The following is a 24,813-nucleotide window of genomic DNA, read 5'->3' as shown; positions in this document are numbered from 1 at the left end:
GAAGGGGCTGTGGGAGGGGTACCTGGGGGCTTGGGACCCTCCCACCCTGCAGACCAAGCAGGGGGGCCAGTGACCTTGGGGGAGATGAAGCAGGAGGAGCCACAAGGCAAGGGGCCGGAGGGAGTAGCAGAGAGGACCCCGGGGGCCTGGCCTCACCCGCCCCTCACTGCCTCTGCTGGGGTGCCAGCCGCTGCCATATTCTACCTCTGCTCCCCCAAGGACAAGACTTCCTCTGTGCTCTAGGCCCCAGCCCTCAGCAGGGCGCAGGGGGACCCTTGCTCCCTACCCATCCAACAACCTCTCTGAATCCTGGGGCGGGGCCTGGGTGAATCAGGCTTGGGGTGTGGGGGACTGGCGGCCTGGGTGGAAGGGGGCAGGGCGGGGCCAAGGGAGGTTGGGCACTGCCCCCCACCGCAGCACGGGGAGCTTTGCCATAGACGGCAGCCTGCTGCCCAGTCCCCAGCCTCCCTCTGTCTGCGGGGGCGTTCTCCCTCTCCAGGAGCCAGTGAAGGGCAGGGCCACCCTCCGCCAATCCCAGCCCTCAGGGTCCTTGTCCGTGGTGCCCGCTGGCTTCGGCGGGAGGGGGGTTCGGGTGGAGGTTCTCAGGCTGTGCTTGGAGCCCAGCCCTACGCAGCCCAGGTGGGCGGCTCAGGTCTCGTGGGCACACGCCCACCTGGCCACACTGTGCCTCTGTCCTAACGGAGGTCAGTGGCTCACACCGCCGTCCTTCTCACTCCTTCCTCCACAGCCACCAGCTTCCCGTCCGGCCAGCACTCGGGGTGACCTCTCTCAGCCCGCGAGAGCCCCACATCCTGGGGAAAGTTTGGGACATGCCCCCATTCCACACCTGCAGCCCTGGGGTGGGGCGGGAAGGGTAGCCCAGGACAAGGAAGGGGGCAGCCGGGGTGGGTGCCCTGGGGGGACGGCTGACAGCAGAACGCTTGGGCTGGCTTCTGTCTTTGGAGGGGGTCCATGTAGGTCAGGCACTGTCGTCAGGCCAGGCTTAGGATCCGTCTCTGGTCATTTTTGTGCCTGAGATTCAGCAGACCAAGCTGTCCGCTGCCTACTGCCAGGACACACAGGGGCCCCAGCGGGCATGGGAAGGTCACCTGCCGACTCAGGCCCGTGGCACAGGCAGGGAGGGTGCGAGGGGCTCAGGCCCCACAGAAGGAAACTGTGAGGAACTAGCACCTCCCGAGCCTTCCTGGCCTTGGCATGGAGGCCACTGAGAAGAGGGACACGGGGCTGCTCAGCAGCTGGGTCAGAGAGAGGCTGTGGACCCCTCTGGCCGGACAATGCCAGAGCTACTGCCTTGGGGGAAGGTAAGGAAACCCAGAAGGGCCTGGTGGCCAAGGCGGACAGAGTGCCCACCGGCCCCCTGGCCGCCCACTCCGCGGGACAGGGGCGCCAGGCAGGTGCCCAGGCAGCCAAGCCCAGACTCCGCAGCCTCAGACCCAGGACGGGCCGGCCTGCCACCTCCACAGCTCAGCTCGGCCTGGAGCCAAGGGGCCTTCCCCCCCACCCCCCCGAAGCAAAGCTATCTTTTTACCTTGATAAGCTGTTTAAAAAATGTAAATAAAATAACTCAGTAGACAAAAGCGGGCATTCATCCTGCCCGGAGCCAGCCGCCGCCCTGGACATGAAATATCGGCGCACATTAAGTCGTGAGTCCCTGCTAATCCGAGCGGACAGGCCTGAATGCGGCCCCTTTCGCTGGGCGCGGCGGTGGGCACTGGAGCGTGCATCGCCTGCCGGGCCGCCCCGCTTGGGGACAATGGCTTCTCTTCGCAGAAGGGGCCTGTGCGGGACAAGAGCCTCCTTTGTGTTGGGATTCCTGCCTTGGAGCGCGAGGGGGGTGCATTCAGCCGGCCCTAGACACTCTTTGAAAGGCCCGGGTGCAACAGAAGACGCCGAAACACTAGCCTGCCTTCTGCCTCCCGCATTCTTGCAAGCCCGACCGCCCCTTCAGCCTGCGGAGAATGGCCCTGCGCCCCAGGAGCGGAGCCCCTGCCACATTGTCCCTGGCGTGGTCATCTTGGTTTCTCAGCGCCCTTCACTAGCCTCGAGACAAGAGCCTGGGCCGGAGCACGACAGCCGCTAACACATGGCCCAACCTCCAAGGACCAAGCACTGGCGGTCCAGGTGAGGCCGACCTCGCCATGAGCCTCCTGGCGGGGACTGCCCCTTGGGGAAGAAGGTCCCTGTGGGGTGGGCCCGGGATCTTGCCTCAGGACGCACTGAAGCCCGAGCCACCACGGGTACGGGGAGCAGTGTCCATGAGCAGCGCTGTCCCCGAATCAGGCTCGACTTTGGGCCCGATGGGGCAGTGGGTAGAGGTGAGTCAGGAGTGAGCCTCTGGATACCCCGGAGCACCAGACCTGGGACTCGGGGAGAGCGTGGCCCTGAGCGGGCGCCCCAGGACCTCTCCACCACCTACTTCCCCAGAAGATGGTCGTCACATCTCAGGGCACAGAGAGGCCATGGGGACCTCTGTGCCTGCAGCAACTACTCACAGCCACTCTTCCCTCCACACCGCAGAGTCCTGCTCCCCGGCCTCGTGCAGACCCGAGTCACTCCCGGCGCTCCTGGCCGGCCTCCAAGACCTCCAGAGCCCCACCAGCGCCATGAGGCTCCTGAACCCACATCCCCACATCTGACCTTGCTAGGCCTTCCCAGAACAGAGGAGCCGAATGACCGACCCGGCACAGCCCACGCCCAGGAGCACCGCACGTTCTGCAGGACTCTGCCATCACGACCCGTAACCCGTGCCCCACACTGAACTTCCACAGACACACACGGGCACCAGCCCGGGCTGGTCCCGGGGATCCCTGGTCCAGCAAGGAGCCGACAGGGCCCTCCAGGTGTCCGACCCTCACGGGGGCGCCCCCACTGGTCTGATCTGACCCAAGTGAGCCTCCACACAGCAGGAGTCAGGCCATCCCAGGTGGGGGGAGGGCCTCTTTTAAGGGTCCAGGGAGGTGGCAGGCCCAGCGGGCAGGGCCATCGAGGAGCTGTTCCTGTGGCCAGACCCTGCTGTGAGAACAGCACAGCAGCCAGTCCCCAGGCCTGGTGTGGTTGTGGGCCCCCCACAAGCACACAAAGGGAGCCAGCAGGAGCTGGAAGTAGCTGGGCCCAGAGGGAACCGGGCTGCTCGCCCCCAGGCCACGACAACATAGAGGCCGAATGACTTTGCTAGTGGGTGCGAGGGGGGCCTCCAACCCTGTCTGGTCATGTGGGTGCTCCCTGGCCTGGGAGGGCCTGGGCTGGCAGGGGTGGTCAAAGTGTGGGGACTGTGTGCAGAGGGACCCCACACCCTTGACCCTCTTAGTCCCCCACAGGTGTTCCTGGGAAGTGACCAATGAGGCTGGGTGAGTGGCTGGTCCACGGCTGGTCCACGGCTGGCCCTTGGCCGGCCCACGGCTGGCCCACAGCTGGCCCACAGGGCTTCCAGGCCAGAGCCAGGGTGTCCTTGGGCCGCGGACCCATTTGAGGACCCGATGGCACCTCAAGAGGAAGGACCCCAGGTGCTGAGGCAGAGAGCCAGGCAGGTGCGGGGGCCGCTCCCAGAATCCTCCAGCTCAGTGCATGTGAGTATCTCCTAGGGCCCCAACGTCTGGCACAGCCCTGAGCTGGGCCTCTGGGGGGCTGGTCCCTGAACCCTCTGCACCAGACCCGATGCCCCTCAGCCCTGGGCAGCCCCCAACAGGGGGGCCCTGTGAGCCCACTCAGCCGGGCCCTTGCCTGAGCCCACATGCAAGCCTAGTTCCCGGTCCCTGGTCCCCGGTCCATGTGGGGCCCACACTCACTTCTTTGAACTTGCCTTCCTGGTGGAGCCTGTGGACGTGAGTCAGCAGGGGGCCCCGGTCTGCGTCCTGCAGCTGGAAGATGCTGACCAGCGGCTCCACAAGGCCAGGGGGGCTCTCCGTGAGGACTCTGACAGCACGGGCCTGCAGCTGCTTCAGCCCCGAGCTGCCCTGGGAGACCAGAGAGCTGCCCTCAGCTGGGGAGTGGGAAGGGCACTGCAGCCCGGGTCACGGGGCCGGGCAGACCTGGCTGAGGAGTCTGGCACCTGCAACCCTGTGTCCACAGTGGATACTCCAGGCAGGCCAGGCCTAGAGGCACAGGCGAGGGCGAAGTGTGGTTGTGGGGGGCGCTGAGGGTCAAGCCCATGGACGCAGGAGTCCAGTCAATCGCAAGGTGCCAGGCCCTGCCCACCCAGGGTGCCAGAGCTCAGCAGGCTACACAGGCCAGGTGAGGCTGGCCGGGAGCCCACTGTGCCGAGAGGGACGTAGCCGGTGGGGCCGTGCGCAGGGCTCACCTGGGCCAGCCCTGGGAGCGGCTGTGCGGACAGCCAGTGAGCCAGCTCCCAGGTAAGCCAGGCCTCCAGGGAGGGGCCCTTCCGCTGCCAGCCCCTGCTGCTCTCCAGCACGTCCAGGAGCACCGTCCGCGGGTCGGCCAGGGCTGCGAAGCCCCGCCAAGCCTCCTCCCGGAGCTGCAGAGACATGGGACCTCGCTGCAGCCCCAGGACGTCCTGCCCCAGACTGCCCTGCAGAGCCTCCCCACCTGCACTGTCCCGAGCAACACTGGCTGAGAGAGGGGACGGGCCATCGGCGCCATTCCCCCTCCCCGTCTCCCCTCCCCGGTGCTCTGGTCTGGTCTGACCCGCCGTGCCCCGGGTCCGCCCACCGTCATGGCCCCGTAAAGAGGGGCCCCTCTGAGAGCTGCAGCCTCTGGGCCTCGCCCCACGACCTGTGTGCTGCCCGGGGGACGCAAGCCGGTCCTTCAGACACAGTGACCTGGCTGCAGGGCCCAGCAAGCAACGAGAAACCAAAAAAAGGAGGAAAAAACGCAAACTGAAAAACACCTTTGATTGACTTTCCCACCTCTTGCACCACGGAAGGTCTGGAAACACGTGGGTGCCGAAGGAAGAAAGACCTCTCCCTCGGGGGAGCAGGTGTCCTCTGAGTGCCACCTCGGCCCCCTGCACGCGGCTGGCTCTGCCTGACTCCGCTGTCCCCTGCAACACCCTGCAGCGACGGGTCTGCTAGCAGCCCCGGACTCTTCGCCCGGCCACCCCGAGGGCAGAGCTGCAGGGTGTGGGGTGCGAACTCAGAAACAGACACCCTGACGCCCGGGGCCACTCTGCCGGGAGCGAGGAGCTGAGGCCCCAGCTGCCCCTGCAGACCTGAGACGGGCAGACCTGAGGACAGCCTCCGACGCGTGACGCTGCCATGACCAGGGAGAGGCGTGCAGAGCCCACACGGGGGTGTCAGGGCCCACAGGCCCACCGTCCCCATCTCCACCAGGCCCCAGGCCTGCCCGGAACATATGAGAGAAGACACCGGAGGCTGAGCAACCTCCTGCTCATGGAGGGAAAGTTCTCGAGAGACGCAGCTCCGGGCTTGGGTCCTGACGTGTGCACGGCTCCCACTCAGGGCCTCCGAAGAGCAGCTCGGAGAGGCTCAGAGCAGAGCGGAGAGGCCGTGTGCTTGGGACCGTGACTCCTACCTACTGGCCAGCCAGTTCTTCTCCTTGCCCGAGAGGCCACACAGACCCCTTCCCAGCAGGACGGCCCCTGGAAGCCCCAGACCCACGCTACAGCCAACCGTGGGGTCAGCTCCTTCCGCTGGGGTCGTCCAGCTGCCCTTCATGGTGGGAACCTTCCTGGGGGCTGGCATTAGGGGAGCGAGGGGACACATCCTTCCGAGATGGTCACAGTATATTGTTGGCGTGGCAGTGGCCGTGGTGGCTCTGCCCCTCCCAGGGAAGGCTCAGGAGTGCAGCTGGATGGCGGTCAGCTTCCAGAGTCCCCGGGACACTGGATAGTCCCCCTCGGTGAGCACAAAGTGCGGGGGCTCACCCTGACCTACCTGACACGACCGCACCTCCCCTCCTCCTGCTCCTGGGAGCGTCTCAGCCGATGGCTTGAGGCGCCCAGAGTCAAGGGGGCTGGGGCGTGGCACATCCCTGCTCCAGCACCCAAAGCAGGAGTGGCCCTGCCCCATCCCCAGGACTGCCATGTGCAGGCAACACTCTCTTGGGCCAGGGCCAAGGCAGGTGCAGCCCTGAAGAAATCAAGACCCCGTGGGGGTCTGCGGGCCTTGCTGAGAGCCGAGCCACCAGGAGCAGCTCCTTGCTGCCCCCTGGCAGCTTCCCTGGAGAGAGGCGCCTCCCAGCAGCCCCAGGGACCTCCCCAGGGTTCTGCAGACCGAGCCTGGGGCACAGGCACCACCTCCCCACTGCCAGTTACCAAGGGACAGTGGAGGGGAATTCATCAAGGAGGGACAGACCCCTCTGCTGTTGGCCCCAGGGCCCTTCCTACGTCTCTGCCCTGGGAGCAGCCTGGGGCCAGGCCGGGCCAGAACATCCTCCTTGGACAGCACCACTTGGGTCTGGAACTTGGAGAGGCACGTGCGTCCTGTCTGTGTGTGCCTCCTCCTGCACAGAGGCCCCTGCTGTGCTTGGACAGCACCTGGCACCCCTAGGCCGAGGGCCCCTGCCCACAGAGCAGCGGGCAGGAAACAGGGTGCATAGCTGGAACATGGGCCTTGGCCCTGGCACCCCGTGGGGCCGATGCTTCCTCGGGACCCTCAGAGCATGATCCCCTCAGTCCAAACCACTGTGCTGAGCGGTTTGACCTCTGCTCCCCAGAAGCGAGATGCCGGCTTTCCCCTCAAGCACGCGGGTAAGCTCAGGAGACCCGGCCAGTCTCCCTCGGCAAACACCCAGGAAAGGAGAGGGGGCCGCGCGCAAGGAGGCCCACGGGGTGCTGCGGGGAATGGGAAAGCCGTGGGGAGCAGGGGGGCACATGGGGAACGGGGGGCCGCCTGGGGCTGGGACATCACCGCCGTCCTGCATTTGCCTGTGTTCCTGGCCACAGCATGGGCCCCGCGGGAGACAGCGGCAGTAACAGGAGCTCAGTGCGAGGCCACAGGGCACACGGGAACAAGTCATCGTGAGTGACGAATACGGGGCCCCGAGGGTGCTGCCGCCCCCCACCGTGGTCCAAGAGCCCCTCTGGCCCCTACGGCTGCCAGGGTGGACCTCGCGTGCTCTCTGGCACGCACTGGCCACTTGCCACCCCTCGTCCCGGAAGATTTCAGTCCGGGCGCCATGGCCCCATCTCTGGGGCTGCTCTGCCCCGTGGCCTGGCGGGCCGGGCTCCGCGCCGTGTGGACCCTGGCTCCGGAGCTCTGACTGCTGCTCCCTCCCGCCCGCCTGCCCTCTGACTGCTCCCCTAGCTCCCCTCTGCCACCCAGCAGGGTCTGCACCTTGTCACCCCCCCCACACTCGCGCTCCAGAGGGGAGTCAGCCACCCCATCCCCGGCTTCAGGGGACCCTGGTGGTTCTGGGACTTGGCCGGGGCCAGAGTCCCCGCGGCCCTGTGGCCCTGCGGCCCTGCTCCAGCACCTCGTGCGGCCTCCGCGGGGCTGGGGTTTCACACAAGCTGCCAGGGCCGCACCACCTGGGGAGCCCCATCCTGCCCATTTGCTCGCCTCTCCCGTGTCTTTCATCCTCCGACTACCCCCACCCCAGGGGGTGTCCCCAACCCACTGCCCCACAGCCCACCGGCCCACCTCCCCCGCCCCCAGCCCCGCCTCCCTACCCCCACCGCCCCGACCTGCTGACTCCCTCTGTGTTTAAAGGAGGGACCACAGCCCCATTTCCTTCCTCTTGATCTCACAAACCCCCAAAGGGCTCTCCCAATCCAGCCTCCAGTTTCCCTGTCCTGTTCCGTGGGGGACCCTGAAACTTCCCTGTGCACGGCTGGCCGTCAGGACAGGGCTCCCCTCGTGGCCTTCCTACTGCCTCGAGGTTCCTACGGGGAATCTCCGCCCACTGCCGCTGGCCCCTGGGGCACCACCGGGTCAGAGCTCAGACACTGAGCAGCCCCCCACCTGGCCCCATTCTGGCAAGCGGACCCAGGGGAGACAGCACGGGCCCCTCGGGCAGAAGCTTGGCTCCTGGCTGGAGAGCGCCCCCGGCCTGCACACTCACTCAGCGCACAGGGACCTGCCCCCGCAGGCCTCTGGGGCACCACCGCAAGTGAGAATACACAGATGTGCTCCTTCACGGACAGAAACCATTGTGGAAGATCTCAGACAGCCGTGCGTGTGACGGGAAATAAGTAACACGCCGGTCTAAGGGCATGCTTTCCCGAGGGTCATAAAGACGGGCCACGGAGCCCTACCCGCAGAGACCTGCGACGTGGCGCTGTAGCGGGACAGGCACGCTTGTCAGCGAGCACCTGGGAAGGAAGAGACAGTGGCGCCGGCCAGAGGGGACTGGAACGCCCAGCCCTTGACCCCCACATCTGAGAGTCTTTTTTTTTTTTTTTTCCACACACTTAGCATATGCAACTTTAATCAACCAAAAGGCCAAGGCCATGGCAGGGCCACCGAGTGCCATGAGAGACCACTACAGCCTCCCTCCCAAATGTACAAGTGGAAAAAATCAAATTGTTGACACAGGCTTAACTAATATCAGCTACTTTTATGTACAGCTGTATAAGTTCAAAAAAGCCGGCAGATGTGAGGACAGGGGAGAGATGACCGCTTCCAGGGCAAGAAACCAGAAGCGGAAAGCCCCAAAACAGTCATCCCGACGTCGGCTCAAGCCCGGGAAGGCAGGACGGTCTGCGTTCTTCCAGACCCTCCAGAACCAGGAATTCCTGTGGAACCAGTGGCTCCAGGGAACGGGAGAAGGAAGGCTTTCAACCCAGTTTATGAAGTCAGCTCACCTTGACCCAGAGGCAGAGACAAACCTCGCCAACACCGCGTGTGCACCGGGACAGGGGACACACCGTGGATGCGCAGAATCCGTGAAGCCGGTTCACCAACAACACAGTCGCGGTGCCTCCGTGTTAGTGCAAAGCCACGGGAGGCAAACATTAAAAAGAGCTTTTGGCTTTGCAAAAACCTTGGCTTTCTCCAGCTGAGGGGGAGAAGCATTCCGAGCCGCCATGCGGCAGTTGAGAGGGGCTGATGGCTGCCGCGGAGCCCAGGCCTGTCCCCTTCACACACCACTGGTGACCTGTCAAGCCAGATGCTGGTCCCCCGCGGTACAAAGCCAGCCCTGGACCTGGTGGGAGCACCCTCAGCCTCCACAGCGCACAGCCGCCTCCCGCCCACAAGCCTGCGGCCTCTCCTGGAAGGCGCCCGCACGGGACGCCCGCCCCAGGGAGCTCGGCTGGGTCTGGGCACCCGGCCCAACCTCCAATAGCAGCAGGAGGCAAGACACGAGACATGGGCCTTATCCTGACTTGTCCGTCCTCCCTGGAGCCCGGGTGCCCTCATCCTTCTGCTGCCTCTGGGAACAAAGTGCAGAGCAGGGGTGCCCATGGGGCAGGCAAAGTCACCCTCCAGGCCAAGGCCATGGCAGGGCCACCGAGTGCCATGAGAGACCACTACAGCCTCCCTTCCAGGGCCACCCGCATCCCTCAGTGGCCAGAGAGGTTGTCCCCGGGACAGGAGGCCACAAGCTAAGGCCAGTCTGAACAGTGAGTTCCCCCGCCTCACTGGGCGCATAGGTGGTCACGGCCCCCTGGGTCCATGCTGTGCAGAAGCCAGGTGGTGGCCGCAGGCCCTTGCCTTGTGCTCTCAGCCTCAGGGGCCTGTGTACTGGTATCCAGTGGGTATCAGCCCAGGGCTCCGGCCCCCACTTGTCTGCCAGGACTTTCAGACAGGGCGGCCCCTGAGGCCAGAGGAGGGGCCCAGCCCCCGCGCTGTCTCACCTGCCGCAGCTCCCGCGTGGACCACAGCGTCTGCAGGGCCTGCAGGAACAGAAGTGGGTCCGGGCCTGGGGGGAGAAGATGGGGCTATTCAGAGCCCACCAACCTCACCTGACCAAGGCCGGGGGCTCCCCACGGATGCCACCCGGTGTCTGTGGACTCTTGGCCCACCAACCACATCTGATCAAGGCCAGGGGCTCCCCACTGATGCCACCCGGTGTCTGTGGACTCTTGGCCCTCTCTGGCCAGAGCTCCCTCTGTCCCCTCCCTGGACCTGTGGCCTGGCCACCTGCTGTGCTCACATGGGCTTCTGCCCACAGCTTGGGGGATGCCCAGGCCTCATGTTTCAGCGGTGGTGGGCTGGAGGTGAGGCCATGCCATGTGAGCAGGAAAGGGGCAGCAGACAGAAGGGCCAAGCCCGCAGCACTGACCATCAGGGTGCCACCCTCCGTGTCATGTCACAGCCCACACCCATCCACGGCCCACCAAGTCTGGCCTGCAGCGCCTGGCAAGGCCCTAGAGTGGTCCCGTGCTCTGCCTCCCAGCCCTGCTCCCCCAGCCCCTGGGGTGTCCCACACAGGCTGACCACCCACAGCCCTGGCCCTCTCTTGCTTGCTCAAGTCCCCAGCACAGTGCGGGACGGCTGGACGGGGACCCCACTGGGACACCAGCGCCAGGGAAAGCTGGGTTCACCCTCATGCTGGAAAAGGAACTGCGCCCTCAGACCTGGTCTCAGGTCAATGCCAGGGCTGGGGGTGGGGCGGGGGGGGAGCTGCCCTGAGAGGTGCCTGCCTGCTCTCTGAGTCACCCACAGCCACCAGCGCCCCCTGGCTGCCTCGGGAGGGCCCGCCCCACCCCTGTGGGCACCTGCCCTGGGGCCTCAGGGCAGGGCCACCATTTGGGTTCACCACTGCCTGGGGGCTGCAGAGAACCCTCTTCGCAGGGCGAGTCCTGAAATGAAGGGCCAGTCACTGTCTGACCTAAGACTCCCCAGCCCCATGAGGATGTTACAGGGCACAGGGCCCAGCAGGGCTGCCAGACCAGTCCGAGTCTGGCCCCAGCCCAGGGAGCTGGGAGAAGTCGTGCTCTGACTCAGGACCCAGCCGTGCCCCTCATGAGGTGGCAGTCAGAGTCAGGACCTGAGCCCACACGCTGGGGGAGGCGAGGTCACCAACAGATGCCCCAGGTCCTACCGGGGCTCAGGAGCTTGGGGCACTTCACCCGCAAATCCACCCAAGAATTGGGGGACAACAGCAAGCCGCCGGGCCACTCGTGAGGGAAAGGTGGGGACACCCGGACCATACCCTCGAGGGCCAGCCGTCCACCTGAGGACACAGACTCAGACACCCGGACAAGACAGCAGCGAAGACTGATGCACGGCGCGGGAGACGGAGTGACACGCTGGGTGCGTTCCAGAAGCAGGGTTGCTGGGCATGGGGGGGGGGGGCCGGCGTGCTTCACGAAAGGAGCACGGCGAGAATCAGGCGCTCTCGGCAGCCTCAGAACATTTCGTAAAAGGAACTTCTGTTCCTGACTTGGGAAACGACCCAGCGAACTCGGAACAGAGACAACTCCACTGCCCAGATGGAGGATGTTTGTAAGAAACAGACCCTGACACAGATCTTGATGCGGGCAGCTGGGAGCCTTCCTCGGGAGATGGGGCCAGCCCGAGGCCGCCCGCTGCCCGCGGAGCACGGCCCGGGGCCCCTGGCAGCTCGGAGCCTGCACCCCGCTCCACTCCGACAAACTGGTCGGTCCACAAGCGGAGTCCGCTCCGCACTCAAAAGGAATGAGTGGCCGGGCCAGGAGAGGGTCCGGAGGCACCTGCACTCCCAAGAGGACAGGGCCGTCCGGACAGGTCGCATGTGGCAGGACCCCGGCTCCGGGCTGTCCCGGGAGAGGCTGGCGGGGCACCCGAGTGTGTGAGGCCACCTTGCAGATGCGTGTGCCCGTGCCCTGCCTGCGCCCACACAGGGCACCCTGCCCGCAGGACGGCCCCACCGGCCATGGTGGGCTTCGGGTGCCGGCGTGTCTGTAGGGGGCCATGTGGCACGCACGCGGGAGTGGATGTGTCTGGTGGGGGAGGCCGTGCGTGGTGGGGACATGGGCAATTGCTGTGCCTTCTGGACTCTCCTGTCGGCCTGACACTGCTCTAGAAAGGGTAAGTCTTTCCAAATTAAAACAAAGGGGTGCCTGCGGGGCTCAGTTGTTATGCCTCTGCCTTCAGCTCAGGTCTTGGTCCCGGGGTCCTGGGATCGAGCCCCACATCGGACTCCCTGCTCAGTAGGGAGTCTGCTTCTCCCTCTCCCACTCCCCCTGCTTGTGCTCCCTCACTGACAAATTAATAAAATCTTTCAAGAAAGTAAAACATTCCTTCTCACTGGAAACATAATTTTGTGGAAAGACATGCAGAATCTGAAGAGAAGGTATTAGGGGCGCTTGGGAGGCTCAGTCAGTTGAGTGTTCAACTCTTGACTTCGGCTCAGGTCATGGTCTCGGGGTCATGAGGCCGAACGCTGAGTCAAGCTCTGCGCTCAGCCCCGCGCCTGCTTGGGCTTCCGTCTCTCCCTCCGCTGTGCCCCTGCTGCAGGTGCGTCCGTGAAGAGTAATTAAGCGGAGGGTTAGGGTTACTTGGTTGTAGCTGGGACACGGAACATAAGGCCAATGCTAAAACCCCACTGTTCCCCCGTATATGAGTAACAAACAGAAATAAACATTACAAACAATTACAACAGTGCAAAAAAATTCAAATTTCTTTGGGTAAACCTGACAAAAGAAATTTACACACACACAAAAAAAACCCCCCAAAAAACAAAAAACAAAAACCATGAAACACTGAGAAAAAAATGAAAAGACCTAACGAAGGAAGGGCCATTCCATACATTAAAGAAGAGAAGCTGTCGCCTGCCCCACAGCTGGTCAGAAGACACCGTGCTGTCCTACCCCAGCGGCGGGCCGGGTACGTGTGCCCCGTCCTAGGTCCACCAAGACTACCCCACCGGCGTCAAGAACCGCCTCCCTAAGGCTCATCGGCCTGCAGGGGGCAGCCACAGGCCAGCGCAAAGACCCAGGGCCAGAGTGGGCACTCAAGGGACCCTAATGCGTGACCTGGGTGGCCGTGGAGCGTAGGAACTCCGGGCCCCCACTGAGGGCGCCGAGCATGGCTGGCCGCACGCCTGCATTCGCTGACCGTGAAAGACCAACAGAGCCTCTGGGAGAACATCCTGATGACCTCGGGGCAGAGAGGTCTCCCAAAAAATACAACTTCGGACAAGATTCCCACTAATTAAAAGGATCCTGCAGGAAACTGCAGGACATGTCCTGCCTGGGCCTCATCCTGAGTCGTCCCGCTGTCTAAGGGGCCAGCAGCTGAGACCACGGACCCACCCGACTGCTCTGCCCTGGGCGCGCCCCAACTCGGTCCCCGCAGCAGGGCACTGCCGCCAGCGGAGGACCTGCTGTTTGTCCCTCCTGGGCAGTGACCACACTGGCCTTGTTCGAAGCTGTGGTCTGGGCCTTGACGGGTGCTCCACGGTGAGCAGGGGATGGTGCCTGGGGCAGCTGTGCGTGCCCACACTGGGTTACCAGCTCCAGTGGCCTCGGAAAGACCTCTGGAAGCCCAAGGGGCAGCTGGAGGGGATCTGAGGTGGGTCTGTGTGGGGCGGGGCATGGCAAGGCCACGGCCCAGCGGCCAGAGAGACGCGGGTGGGGTGCGTATGGTGGGGCAGGGGGGACCCTAGGCTGAGCAGGGCTCCCAGGCGGACCCCCAGCCAAAGACACAAAAAAGAGGGCGTCGGGAGGTGTCTGTCTGAAGGGATAGGTGTCTGTCTTGCGGGGACCTGGAGGGCCTGCGTCCTGGCAGCTCTGACTTAGGGATTCTGGCAGGAGGCCGGGCTGAGGAGGGCACGTGGGAGCCTGGTGCCGAGGGGCCTCTGTCCATAGGACGGACATCAGCCATGCCCATAGCCTGGCAGGGCCCTCACCTGCCCACCAAGGCCTGGAGCCCGGCCGAGCACAAGTTCCCAGCTAACGCCCATCCTGACATCTTGCACCTGCTGACAGGGTCAGACAGCAGGTCGGGGACCGGAGTCAGATGGCCTCTGGTCTGTGCCTGGTCCCTGACCCCATCCCGGGACCATGAGAGTGGGGACAGGGCAGGAGGCTCTGTGCAAGGGGGACACCAAGAAGCTGCTCGGTTTTAGGGGTCAAACCTCCACACCCACAGCCTGGGCTGCTCCTCTCTGTCCAGATGTGGGACTCACAGGCTGTCCCGCCAGCAGCCTTCCAGCACATGGGTCTGGGGGCCTCAGGCTCCTGCCGTGCGGGGGCCAGGCACTAGGAGGCACAGGGGTGACCCCCCCTGCCCTGTCCCCGCCCCCATCCTCCTGCTTCCCCAGTGCCCACCAGACACCGAGAGCTGCCAGCTGCCCAGGGGGCTCCTGAGGAGCAACAGGAGGGAGAGAGCTGAGCGGACGCTCCTTTCCCGTCCGGAATCCGCGGTTAGAGCGAACATGAACGAAGTGGGCCTTCCTCTCGGGGGAGCAGGGCCGTGGCGGGCAGGGCTGAGCGGTGCAGGGCACACAGCGCCCCCACGCGGCCCCCCGCCCTCGTCCAGGGATCCAGGCCAGGACCCACAGAGGCTCCCGCGGCCAGGCTGGAGTCCCACTCGGCACAAGCCAGGGGCCGTGCCGGACGTGCCGAGCCCGGCTGCCCATCCAGACCCACCGTCTCTGCAGGTCATTGCTGTGTCCACCTCCACCCCCGGGGACGGCCATCCTGACCCTGCTGGCCCTTGGGCAGCTGCAGAGTGCCAGCGTCCAGCCACTGTCGCAACTGCATCTGCCGACCCAGAAGCAGTCTCCACCCCACCCTCCACAGCACCCAGTGTGAGAATGTCCACACGACTTGTGGGGTTGGCGACGTCCTGCCTCCCGGGACACAGGCACGCGGTTCCTTGGCAAAGGTGGGGACTGCTACTCTCTCCAGATCTCGTTCCTGCCCCTCTCCGTCCCGGGTTCCAGGGTCGACCCTCCTCGGGACACGATGTTGGGCTCAGCCCTTCACGAGCAGGACTCGGTGAGGACAGGTGGCAGGCACAGAGAGGGCCTTCCTCGAAGCCCCCAAGTCCAAACCCTGCAGGGCCCCCCCGCAGCACCCCCACCTGACAGGCAGGATAAGGTCTCCTGTGGGGGCCGCCCCATCCGGGAAGTGGGATGAGAAGGCCTTGCCGTCCTGCTTCCTCCAACAAATCAGGAGCCCCCAAGACAGGACCCCCCTCCCCCGCCTCGCCAGCGCTCAGCCCAGGCGCCCCGAAGCAACAGGCCGGCTGCGGGAAGTGCTGACAAGCCGGGGCCTCCACACAGAGGCAAGCCCCCGCTGCCGGCCACCACCGCCGCTGGCGACGTCACCACACACCTGGAGAGCTCCTCCAGCAACGGGCACCCACGCAGGTGAACGTGGCCGTGAAGACATGGAAACCACCCAATTTCAAGGACAAGTTAGAAAATCTGCTAGAAGAAAGGATCCTACTAACAACAGGACTTCAAGAAGATGAAACACTCAGGTTTAAAAAAGTGAGGAACAACGTGGGAGATCTACTCTGTAAAAAGCACAGCTAAGAACAAAAGAACAAACAGGAAGGCAAACCCTGTCCTTGAGGTGTGTTCCTGTTTTTACCCAAAACACACACGGGTCATTTCTACGGTCCCAATCCTGCAGGTCAGGAGCAGAGCGAGGCGGGCACCTGGGCTCCGGGAATGGTCACCTCGACTCCTCAGAAGTAGCCACCAAGGCCAAGCCGCGTTCAGGGAAGGAACCACTGGGGGAGGGCGGCGGAGAAGCCCTGGTCGGTCCACACCGCAGACGGGCCAGCCACCAGCGCAGCAAAATTCAGCGAGAATACAGGATTTCTGTGGAGCCAAACTCGCTGATGCTGATGTCGGGAGGGAGGGAGGGAAGAAGACGAAAGCCACGAGGGTTGTCGGTCCCGCGGGAGAATCACCGTAAAACCGTGGCCACTAGAACTGCTGGCGCACGAGCGGACAGAGACCAGAGCAGAAAGCTGGAGACGAACCCAAAAGACAGGGTAGCCCAACATGGGTCCTTGGGGGGTGGGAGATGGGCTTCTAGAAATACAAGTGAGTCGGGCCCATACCTCCTATCTCCCAGCAAATCCATCCCATCCGGATCCCAGATGAAAGCGATCACAGCTGACCCCTCCCGGACCCCTCACAGGCAGGTGTGTACTCACACAGGGAGGCATGGGCTGGCTTATGACCATCTCTCTCAGACCAGAAAACACAGAGTGGTTGAGTAACCTTCCCACAATCACGCAGCGAGGAAAGTGTGTGTGTGCCACCTGGGTTCACGGGCCTTCTACGTCACAGCGCGAGGACGGCTGCACAGCCCTAGAGGCCGGGGGAGACCCTCCCCCCAACACCTGATGCCGGGAGGGGCCAGCTCTGCAGACAGCATGCCCCGGGGACGGGGGGCCCGTGTCTTGGGGATCCGACGGAGGGAACCAGGCTCCCCGGAGCTGCTGCCCTCCACGTGCTCGGAGAAGAACTGGTGAAACTCACAAGGAAAGGGAACCCAGGGCGGCCTGCAAACCCCAACTGCTGACCTTGTGGTTCAGCTCCATTTGCTCCCACAAAGGCCACGTTTTCCGGGGAAACAGCCCTTGAGCTGATGTTCCAGTTGGAGGATATTTTATTGGCCCCTGGGGAGCGGAGGTGGAGAAGAAGAGGCCTCCGTCCTCACTGGCCGGTTCCTCCCTCTCTTCCTTTCTCGACGCCAGCCACGGAACAGGCCGGGGGAGCCACATGGAGGCCTGAGGGTCTCGGGGATGTCGCCCTCCCAGGGACCACAGAAGAGGAAGGTCCTCGTGGCAAAACCAGTGGAGGGGCCAGAAGCATCCTAGAGGTGCTTCCCCAGACACGGGGAAAGACAAGTGCCCCTGCCGAGAGCGGCCCTGGCCCGAGGTCTCCTGCAGGGACCTTCCTAAGGCTGGCCTCACCAGCAGGGCTGGACACAGCGCCGGCCGGGGACTCCACGGTACCCCTCCGTGTCTGATGGAGTGGGGGACTGTGTCTGACCCAGAGGGGCTGTGTCTGACCCGGGGAGGCTGTGTCTAACCCAACGGGGAGGCTGTGTCTAACCCAAGGGGGGCTGTGTCTGTTCTCAGGGTGGCCTGCCCCTTTGCTAGCTCCAGCAGGCCAAGGGGGAGACCCTGCACACCTCAGGCTGAGGCCCACGTGTGACGGCCACGTGTGACATCATGGAGCTCCACCCTACATACAGCCCTGTGGGGACGGGCACGGGCCTTGGGGGAAGCCCTGAGGGAGGGAGGGGCCTGAAGAGGCCCTGTGCACCTATGAGCCCACGGGCCCCAGTTTCACCCCAGGTCCCGGCCCTGCAGACCCTAGATCCCCACGCCTGTCTCTGGCTGCTGGTTGGCTCAACAGCCAGGGCTGACCCCCGAAGCGATGACCCAGGAGGCCCCTGTGGCATGTGTGTGGAGACCATGGCCCCCCAGGACAAAAGAGCCATGCTGGGATGTGGGACCAGTTCTCAGGGTAGCAACGAGACCACCTCCACGGCCACCAAAGCGAAGATGCCTCCCTTCCTCACCGAGGAGGCTTCTGGGCCCAAGCAGGCCCCTCATCTCTGGTCAGGACCCCAGGCCTGAGCATAAGGTAGGAGTGCCACAGGCGGCTTTGGGCTCCCACGCTTGGAGCTGACCCAGGCCCCTGCTTCCCAGGCACACCCCGCTTCCCTCCTTGCTTCTTCTTGGCAAGATGAACACGGTGCCCGAGTCCGGCCTAGAGACTCGGTGAGCGGGCGGTGCCGGGACTCAGAGAACTCCTGTCCCTCCCACCAGTCCCCGCACGCTGCCATGGGGGCTCTGTCCGCCCCTGTGGTGCCGGTCCAGTCACACAGTCCTCCGGCAGCTAGGGAGCCAGTGGCCAGCAGACAGCCCACCTGGGGACAACAAGACCACACAGCGTGCACCTTGGGAGCCGGTGGCCCCCTTCACAGGGCACAGAGCAGTGCCTACTGTAGCCCTCAGGCCAGGAAGGCTGTGTCACCTGAGTGCTTGCGTCCACGCCCCACACGAGGCTGGAGCACAGGGTGCCCATGCACAGACAGCCCCACGTACACACGCTGTCCACACAGCCAGCACACACGCCTGCACTCCTCACACGTCCCCGCTCCCAGGCCCTGCCCAGTGGTGCCCATCAGGGACACGGACTCACCGGCAGAACAGCCCTCGGTCACAACAGGGTCGCCGGTGGGGTCTCCAGCTGTGTCTGGCAGGTCCATCCTCAAGGTGGGGCCAGGGAGGCGACAGGCAGCTCGAGGAGGGAGGACCTGGCGGAGAGTGATACTCTGTTCCACGAGCGATACTCACACTCTCGTCCCCACGCTGTCTGGGCACGGGGGCCCAGGCAGCCTCGGCCCCCCTGCCGGCCGGGGACGCTCAGAGCTGCCGGCAGAGGCGGGCTTGCTGTGACGATCTGCACGAGCACTCCCGCCTCGAGATACTCCGGTCAGGTCAGGCGGTTACGCCAGGGCCCAGCGAGTGTTCACTCCCCCCAACCCGCTTCTCTACACTGATGGAGAGGGCTGGCTTTCCTCCTTTAATGGGCTATGCGAGGCCTCGGGAAGACTTTGTTCCCGAACGCAGTCTTCCTGGGCACCGTCGTGAGACCGGCAGGGCCCCCCGTGCAACCCCTGAGCACAGGCTCAGTGCAGCCGCTCCGCTTCGTCCCCCGAAACTCCAGGAGCCCTCTTAGGTGTCCCTTCAGACAGTGCCTTCATGTTTCTTTTTCTTTTTAAAGAGTTTATATGTTTATTTGACTGAAAGGGAGAGACAGCCAGAGGAAACACAAGCAGGGGAGCGGCAGAGGTAGAGGGAGAAGCAGGCTCCCCGCCGGGCAGGGAGCCGGACGTGGAGCTCGATCCCAGGCCCCCAGGATCATGACTGAGCCAAAGGCAGACGCCTGGCCCACTGAGCCCCCCGGGCGCCACATTTGTATTTCTAAACTGTGTACTGACGGTCTAGCTTCCAGTCTGGCATGTGACTGACCAACGTGAAGGAAGAGTTCACTCTCACACCCCAGGGCCGCCCACCTACAGCCGTTCTGTGAGAGCCCTCCTCTGGCTCACTATTTAGAGAAGACACGAGCAGACATGTGTAAATACCTCCCAGCGCTGAGCCGTGTGTGCCGTGGCGGTTTCTCCTTTCCTGCTCTGTTCGCTCTGGACTTCTGCTCCAGCCGCGCAGGGCGCTCGGGCTGGGCCGCCCCCTCACTGGGAACCTCTGGGCACGACACACCTCCTGACAGCAGGACAGTGCCCAACACCCTGGGGTGACCAGCTTCCACCTAAGGGCAAGCTCCCGGCCCAGACCATAGACCCGGGGTCCAGAGAGCACAGCCTCCCTCCAGGTGACAGAAGCAGCCGAGCCTCTGTGGGACAGGACCCCCTAAAAGGGGCGACCGCAGCTGCTGCAAGTGTGTACGAGTGAAGCAGGAGCCCAGGGCCCCCAGAAACGGCGGCCTCAGGGCTGAGAGGTTAACAGAGACACGAGCACTCCAGCCTGCTAGGTGTGTTAGACTCCAGCCCAGCCAATACCACCCAAGACTCCAGAAAGGCTGTGCCTTAACACAATGCCTAGACTGAGCCCCACTCTGACCTGCCCTGCCAAAATCCCAAACCAAGCCCCAAGAAAATCAACATTAGGGCACGTTGTAGGTTGAGTCCCACCAAGACAAAGATCCACCCTAACGAAATGTCAAGCCATGCTGACTTGCTTGAGGTGATCAGCTAGAAATTAACTGCCTGCCGGAACAAAAACCAACATTCTTCACAGGAACATAACAGAACCCAGAATCACATGCTTCACTCACAATATGCAACACGTAATAAACAAATCACAGGATCTACCAAGATACAGGAAACTATGGCCCGTAATCAAGGCAGAAAAAAACAAACACCTGGATAATAGAAACCAACTCCACATGGCTCAGCTGTGGGATTTATCCAAGATAAACACAACTATTACATGTGTGCGCAGGGGCGCCTGGGGGGCTCAGTTGTTAAGCGTCTGCCTTTGGCTTAGGTCATGGTCCCAGGCGGAGAGTCTGCTTCTCCCTCTCCCACTTGCCCTGCTTGTGGTCCTTCTCTCGCTGTGTCCCTCTCTGTCAGATAAATAAATAAAGTCTTTTTTAAAGAAAGTTTAGTAACTGAAACGAAGAGGCCACTGGTTTGGAGACGGCAGATGAGTGTGAATCTGAGGACAGACCACCGGAGAGGGGCCTCTCTAGCGGGCGGGGCAGGGGAGGAGAAGAGAGAACAAGTTACATGCTTCCGTCGCCGCAGGCTGTTCTGCGCTGCTGTGGTTGATGGGACTCGGACGGCACCGCGGTCCCTCTCTCTGCGGGTCTGAACAAGCCGGGAAGCCTAGCGCTCGTTTTCGCGACACCCCGTCTCAAGCCACTTCCACCGTCTCCGTCTGGACACAAGCTCTCCAGCCCTGTGGCGTGGGACTCCCGTTCTCTCTTCTTTCTCGGTGTGTCCTGCGTTTCTTGACTTCCAAGTCCTCACCATTCTGTTTTCCTCCTGTTTCCAGAGGAGCGTGCTCTCCCGAACATTTACCAAGTGTCCGGTTGTCGGGAGCTGTCCTCACTGGGCCGCAGCTCTCGGCTGCAGGCCGGCCCCCGGGTGTGGGATGTTGATGGTCCCCGTTGTCTTCTAGGCCCTCATGTCGCTGCCCAGAGGTCTGAAGCCACCTGACTCCCAACATCACACAGGATGCCTGTCTTTTCCTCACGCAGGGCCTCCCCTTAACAGCACTGCGTCTCAGGGCGGGACGGCGTGGGGTCTGCCAGGGGCTCTTCTGTTCCTCGGTGCTGGGACGTGTCTTCTATTTTTCCTTGATAATGTCCTGGCCTTCCTGTTCTCCACCCTGGGCTGTAAGGACTGTTTTGTGTGTGGTGGTTTTTTTTAGGATTTTACTTATTTATTTGAGAAAGCAACAGAGACAAGCAGAGAGCGAGGGGAAGTAGACATCCAATCTCCCCCGACCAGGGCTCCGGACGGCGGGCTCGATCCCGGGCCTCCAGGATCCTGACCTGAGCCAAAGGCAGCCACTTCCGTGAGCGCCCCCGGCGCCCCGTGGTGTAAGTATTCTTAGATACTGCCCTTCCTGGAAGAACCTCTCGCTTTCTGATCTGTCCCCTTCTCTGCCTTCAGCAGAGATTTCCTGAACTTTATTTTGCAGAACGATCACTGACTTACTCACTTCTGCTACCGAAACTGTATTAATCGGGAGTCGCTTCTCCTTTTGCCCCAGAGGACCTCACCACTCGGTCTGTTTTCCTGCTCACCTGGTGTGTCTCTCCCTCAGAAACTTTGCTCAAGTGTCTGGAGACTGAGAGGGACACAGAGCAGCTGCCTGGGTGCTGGGCAGGGGGAGCCCTGGGAGCGGGGGGCTCACTGTAGGTACCTGGGGCCTGGGCCCCGAAGGTCACGCCTCGGCCCCTCTGTCAGGGAGAGACGCCCCCGTCCTCACCTGCAGGGAGGCACTGGGCGGCCATAGCCCAGGTCCCCAGAGGGCCGGGGTCCCCCTGAAAACCTTCTGAGACCCTGCCTGCAATCTGGAGCTGCCCTGGGCGCTGTGGCCAGGCTGGGGGCCACCCTCTGCCCCGCACCCCAGGTCCCCAGGCGGCTAGAGGGCGACCCTCGGCAGCGGCCTTCCGTCTCCACCGGGCCTCACACTTCTTCCTTCCTCTTTGCCTGTAAGTGCTTCTGCCTTTATGAAAAAGGCAAAGCCATCTTTTTAAAATGTCTTTGCTGCCCTTTTCATGGGCCTCAAGCGCAGCGGGAGAAGCAGCCGCACCCAGTGCCCGCGGTCCCAGCGCCCTTGTGACGAGCACACCTCCCACAGGACACACGCCCTGCACACCGCACACGGCAGAGGCCGCGGGAGCTCTGCACCGTAGTCCATCAGAGCTGTTGGCCTGCACTGTTCTCTCCTTGGAAATCACTCCCACCTGCCCCGGGGCTCTGCACACCTCCACCCGCCACAGCCCAGATCCGCGGGCGCCCGGCCGAAAAGGCCGGGCTGTGGGATGGGGTGGTCCCAGCAGTGCGCGTTCGACCCCACTCAGCCCATGGACCGAGCCCCTGGAGAGTAGCAGGGGTCTCCCAGGGCAGCCAAAGCAAAACGCCACAGACAAGAAGCTGCAACAACAGAAACTCACTTTCTCCCGGTTCTGGAGACTGGAAGTCCCATATCAAGGTGCTGGCAGGGTCAGCGGCTCCTGAGGCCTCTCCCCGTGTGCAGACGCCATCTTCTCCTGTGTCTGGGCCCGCTCTCCTCTCTCACAAGGGACACCGTCCTACTGAGATCATTTTACCTTAGCTACCTCTGGAAAGACCCCATCTTCAAATACGATCCCATTCTGAGGTGCTAGCGGTTAGGTCCCCTGTGGGCCATGCCAAGGAGACCTCTGGCCCCTTTGGCTTCAGGTCAGAGGATGACTCTTGGACCCACCAGAGGATCCCCAGGAGGGGATGCTGGACACACTCCCCGTGACACGGGCCCCTCTCTGAAAAGCCACCAGGAGCCTCACCCGTTCCTTTCTCTAGTCCTTCCTTCACCCCTACAGATGTGCCTCACCCAGACCCCAGTTCCTCATGCGGCCGACTTAGAGCTGCCTACGAGCCTCAGCAAGACCAGGGCCCGGCCTGCACGCCCCAGTGTTGGCACCCTTGTTCAGCACTTCTGGAGCCCTTGACACTTCACAGCAGGTGCAGAAGCGGTCCCGAACAGACCCTCTGGCAGGGTCCACCCCCCAGGGGCAGTGAGTTCCTGGCTGGGGTGAGGAAAGGCCCAGGCATGCTGGGGCCTGCATCCCTGGACAGAAGGCCGGGGGCTGGGGAAGAGTAAACAGCATGAAGGGAGGCTCTCCAGAAACAAGGGCCACGCGTCCACCTGCCGCAGGGCTGGCGGAGGCCACCTCAAAGAGTGGCTCTTCCCGGCCTCCGTCTCTGGGCCCCACCGCAGGCTCCCTACGCCACCCCGAGCTGCAGGCCACTCTGGGGAGCTGCTCAAGGGGCTCAAGTGGAAGCAGTGGACCCGTGGACAGGACCCCTGCAGAGCCCCCCCAGCAGAGCCAGACCCCCAGGCCACCCCCATCTCATTGGCCATCCCCACATTTGTGTGGGCCTGTGGGCTCTTCTTTAAAAAGGCAGCCTCGCTCTGATCAGACTTACAATAACGACCAGCATCGGTGCAGGGCAAAGGTCCCTCTGAGCCCTGCAAGTCAGGTCACCCCAGAAGGAACGCTGCCCTGCGGTCAGCTCTCCTTACACAAGCTTTGTTCTCCTCAGAGCCTGGAATCCAAAATCCACAGGCCCACGTGCTTCTGAGCTGGCAAAGACCAGAGTCAAATTCACCCCATGGCAGACTGTTTTAATTGACCTCATTTTAAAGAGAAAAAAATCTGCTTGGAGTCCAAACTGTCTTGAGCTGAAAATGCAGCTCAGGGTTTGGAGGCCACACCAAGGCCAGGCCTTCCCAGGGATGGCCTTCCGGAGCCCACCGGGATGGCCTCCTGGAAGCCTTGGAACTTCCATTTAAAATGAACCGTCAACGGGTACAACTTGTTCAGGCCTCACGGCTTTTTCTTGCTGGGAACCGAGCCACACATCGAAATGCGGGCCTCAGAGAGCCCACCCGCCCCCTGCCCCTGCCCCGCAGCGGGGTGCCCCAGGCCCCCACCTGCAGGAGGGAGCAGGACAGACTGCCTCCTCTGACAGCTGGGCCCCACGAGTTTAACTGGGTGCCCACCTCGGAGCGGTGCCCCCCAGCCAGACTCCTGGCGGCTTCAAACCCGATAAAGAAAACCTCATTTTCCATGGAGCTAGGCGGCCAGCAGGGGGGGCTCTCGACCCAAGCATCTGGCCATGCTGCCCAGGCTGGATGAGATGACCGTCCACACTAGATCCCCCCTCAACAGGAGGAAGCACAGCTCTGTCCTTGCCCTGCAAACTCAGTGAGAAGCTGCAGGCGCCCTGAGCCCTCACTTCCCTCCGAGGGACCCCCTCTGTGTTCTCCAGACTAACCTGTGGGTTTGCCATAGCTTGCTTGTCCTGAATTCCAACTCCCGTGCCATTTCCCGGCAAACCCATTTCGCTGGTAAAATAACTAGCTGTTTTAATTTTGAGGTTGACCCAGGGCAAGCTCGGCATCTGCTGTAGGTTGGGGATGCTCCAGGGGCCCCTGGATGTTCCAGCCCTGTGCCCCACGGCCTCCTGCTCGGCACACTGACCAAGCCGGGCCCAAGGCCTCCTGGAACCCAGCCCCTCAACCAGGCCCGGCCAGAGGCAAGAGGGCACCTCAGCAGGTTCACCCCCCAGGCTGGGGTCCCGGTCCAGCCACACCGTGAAGTGGACACTGTGGGCTAAGGGAGGGCATTGAGAACCAGAGCAAAGGCTCACGACGCCTGCCCGGCACTGGCTGTGATCTGGCTGTCTCCTCTGTTCCACAGGAGGGAAAGACGGGCCCGGGGTCTCCAGGCTTTGTGCATGGGAGGAACACAGTCGCCAAGCCTGGGACACTGCCAGAAGCCCAGAGGACCAGGCTCCCGGGTGCTTTAAAATGTCTCCTGACCTAAAGCTGCCCCTCAAATAACCCAGAAAGGTGAAAATTGAAGGCAAAAGGCAGAAATTAAAGGACCCAAAAGAAGCTACATTGCTGGCTGAGGGTCCAAGCAGCCCGGTGGGGCCGGGGCTCAGCCTTCCGCCCGGCTGCCCACCTGTCCCAGCAGAGCGGGCCGCGGCACAGAACGGAGTTTCCTCCACATTCTGGTTCACGGAGGCGACCTTTAAATAGGTCATCAGAGCATTCTCCTTTGGACGCCAGGTCGCACTTCATACACCGCTGTCCCACGCTGCTCTCTGCAAATGCAGAGGTGGCGGCTGTGACTCCCACCGGTGCTCCCCGTGCCCTTCATCACAGGTGGCCGAGGCCCTGGAGAGGGTGATGCGGGGCTGTCCCCTCGCTGTGCCAGAGC

General features: G+C 63.2%; 1 protein-coding gene and 1 long non-coding RNA gene across 9 annotated transcripts in view; one reads left to right on the top strand and one right to left on the bottom strand.

Moving 5' to 3' along the window:
- EXD3 (exonuclease 3'-5' domain containing 3) overlaps positions 1–24,813 on the bottom strand; it is a 74,548-nt gene that overhangs the window by 40,906 nt on the left and 8,829 nt on the right. For all 8 annotated transcript variants that reach the window (XM_059143649.1, XM_059143651.1, XM_059143650.1 and 5 more), the window contains exons 3-6: positions 17,986–18,100; positions 9,734–9,798; positions 4,319–4,492; positions 3,807–3,974 (exon numbers count right to left, since the gene is read on the bottom strand). In XM_059143649.1, the coding sequence (XP_058999632.1) occupies positions 3,807–3,974; positions 4,319–4,492; positions 9,734–9,798; positions 17,986–18,052 (474 nt within the window). In that variant the 5' untranslated portion in view covers positions 18,053–18,100. The remainder of the gene's footprint in view (positions 1–3,806; positions 3,975–4,318; positions 4,493–9,733; positions 9,799–17,985; positions 18,101–24,813) is intronic.
- Positions 1,702–3,719, top strand: LOC131813271 (uncharacterized). Its single transcript, XR_009346698.1, has 3 exons — positions 1,702–2,142; positions 2,539–2,908; positions 3,329–3,719. It is a non-coding gene; the product is annotated as an uncharacterized LOC131813271 (long non-coding RNA).

Source organism: Mustela lutreola, chromosome 12 (assembly GCF_030435805.1).
Source record: "Mustela lutreola isolate mMusLut2 chromosome 12, mMusLut2.pri, whole genome shotgun sequence".
NCBI lineage: Eukaryota > Metazoa > Chordata > Mammalia > Carnivora > Mustelidae > Mustela > Mustela lutreola.
The sequence above is the reverse complement of the archived record's forward strand: the minus strand, read 5'-3'. Positions and strand labels throughout refer to the sequence as shown.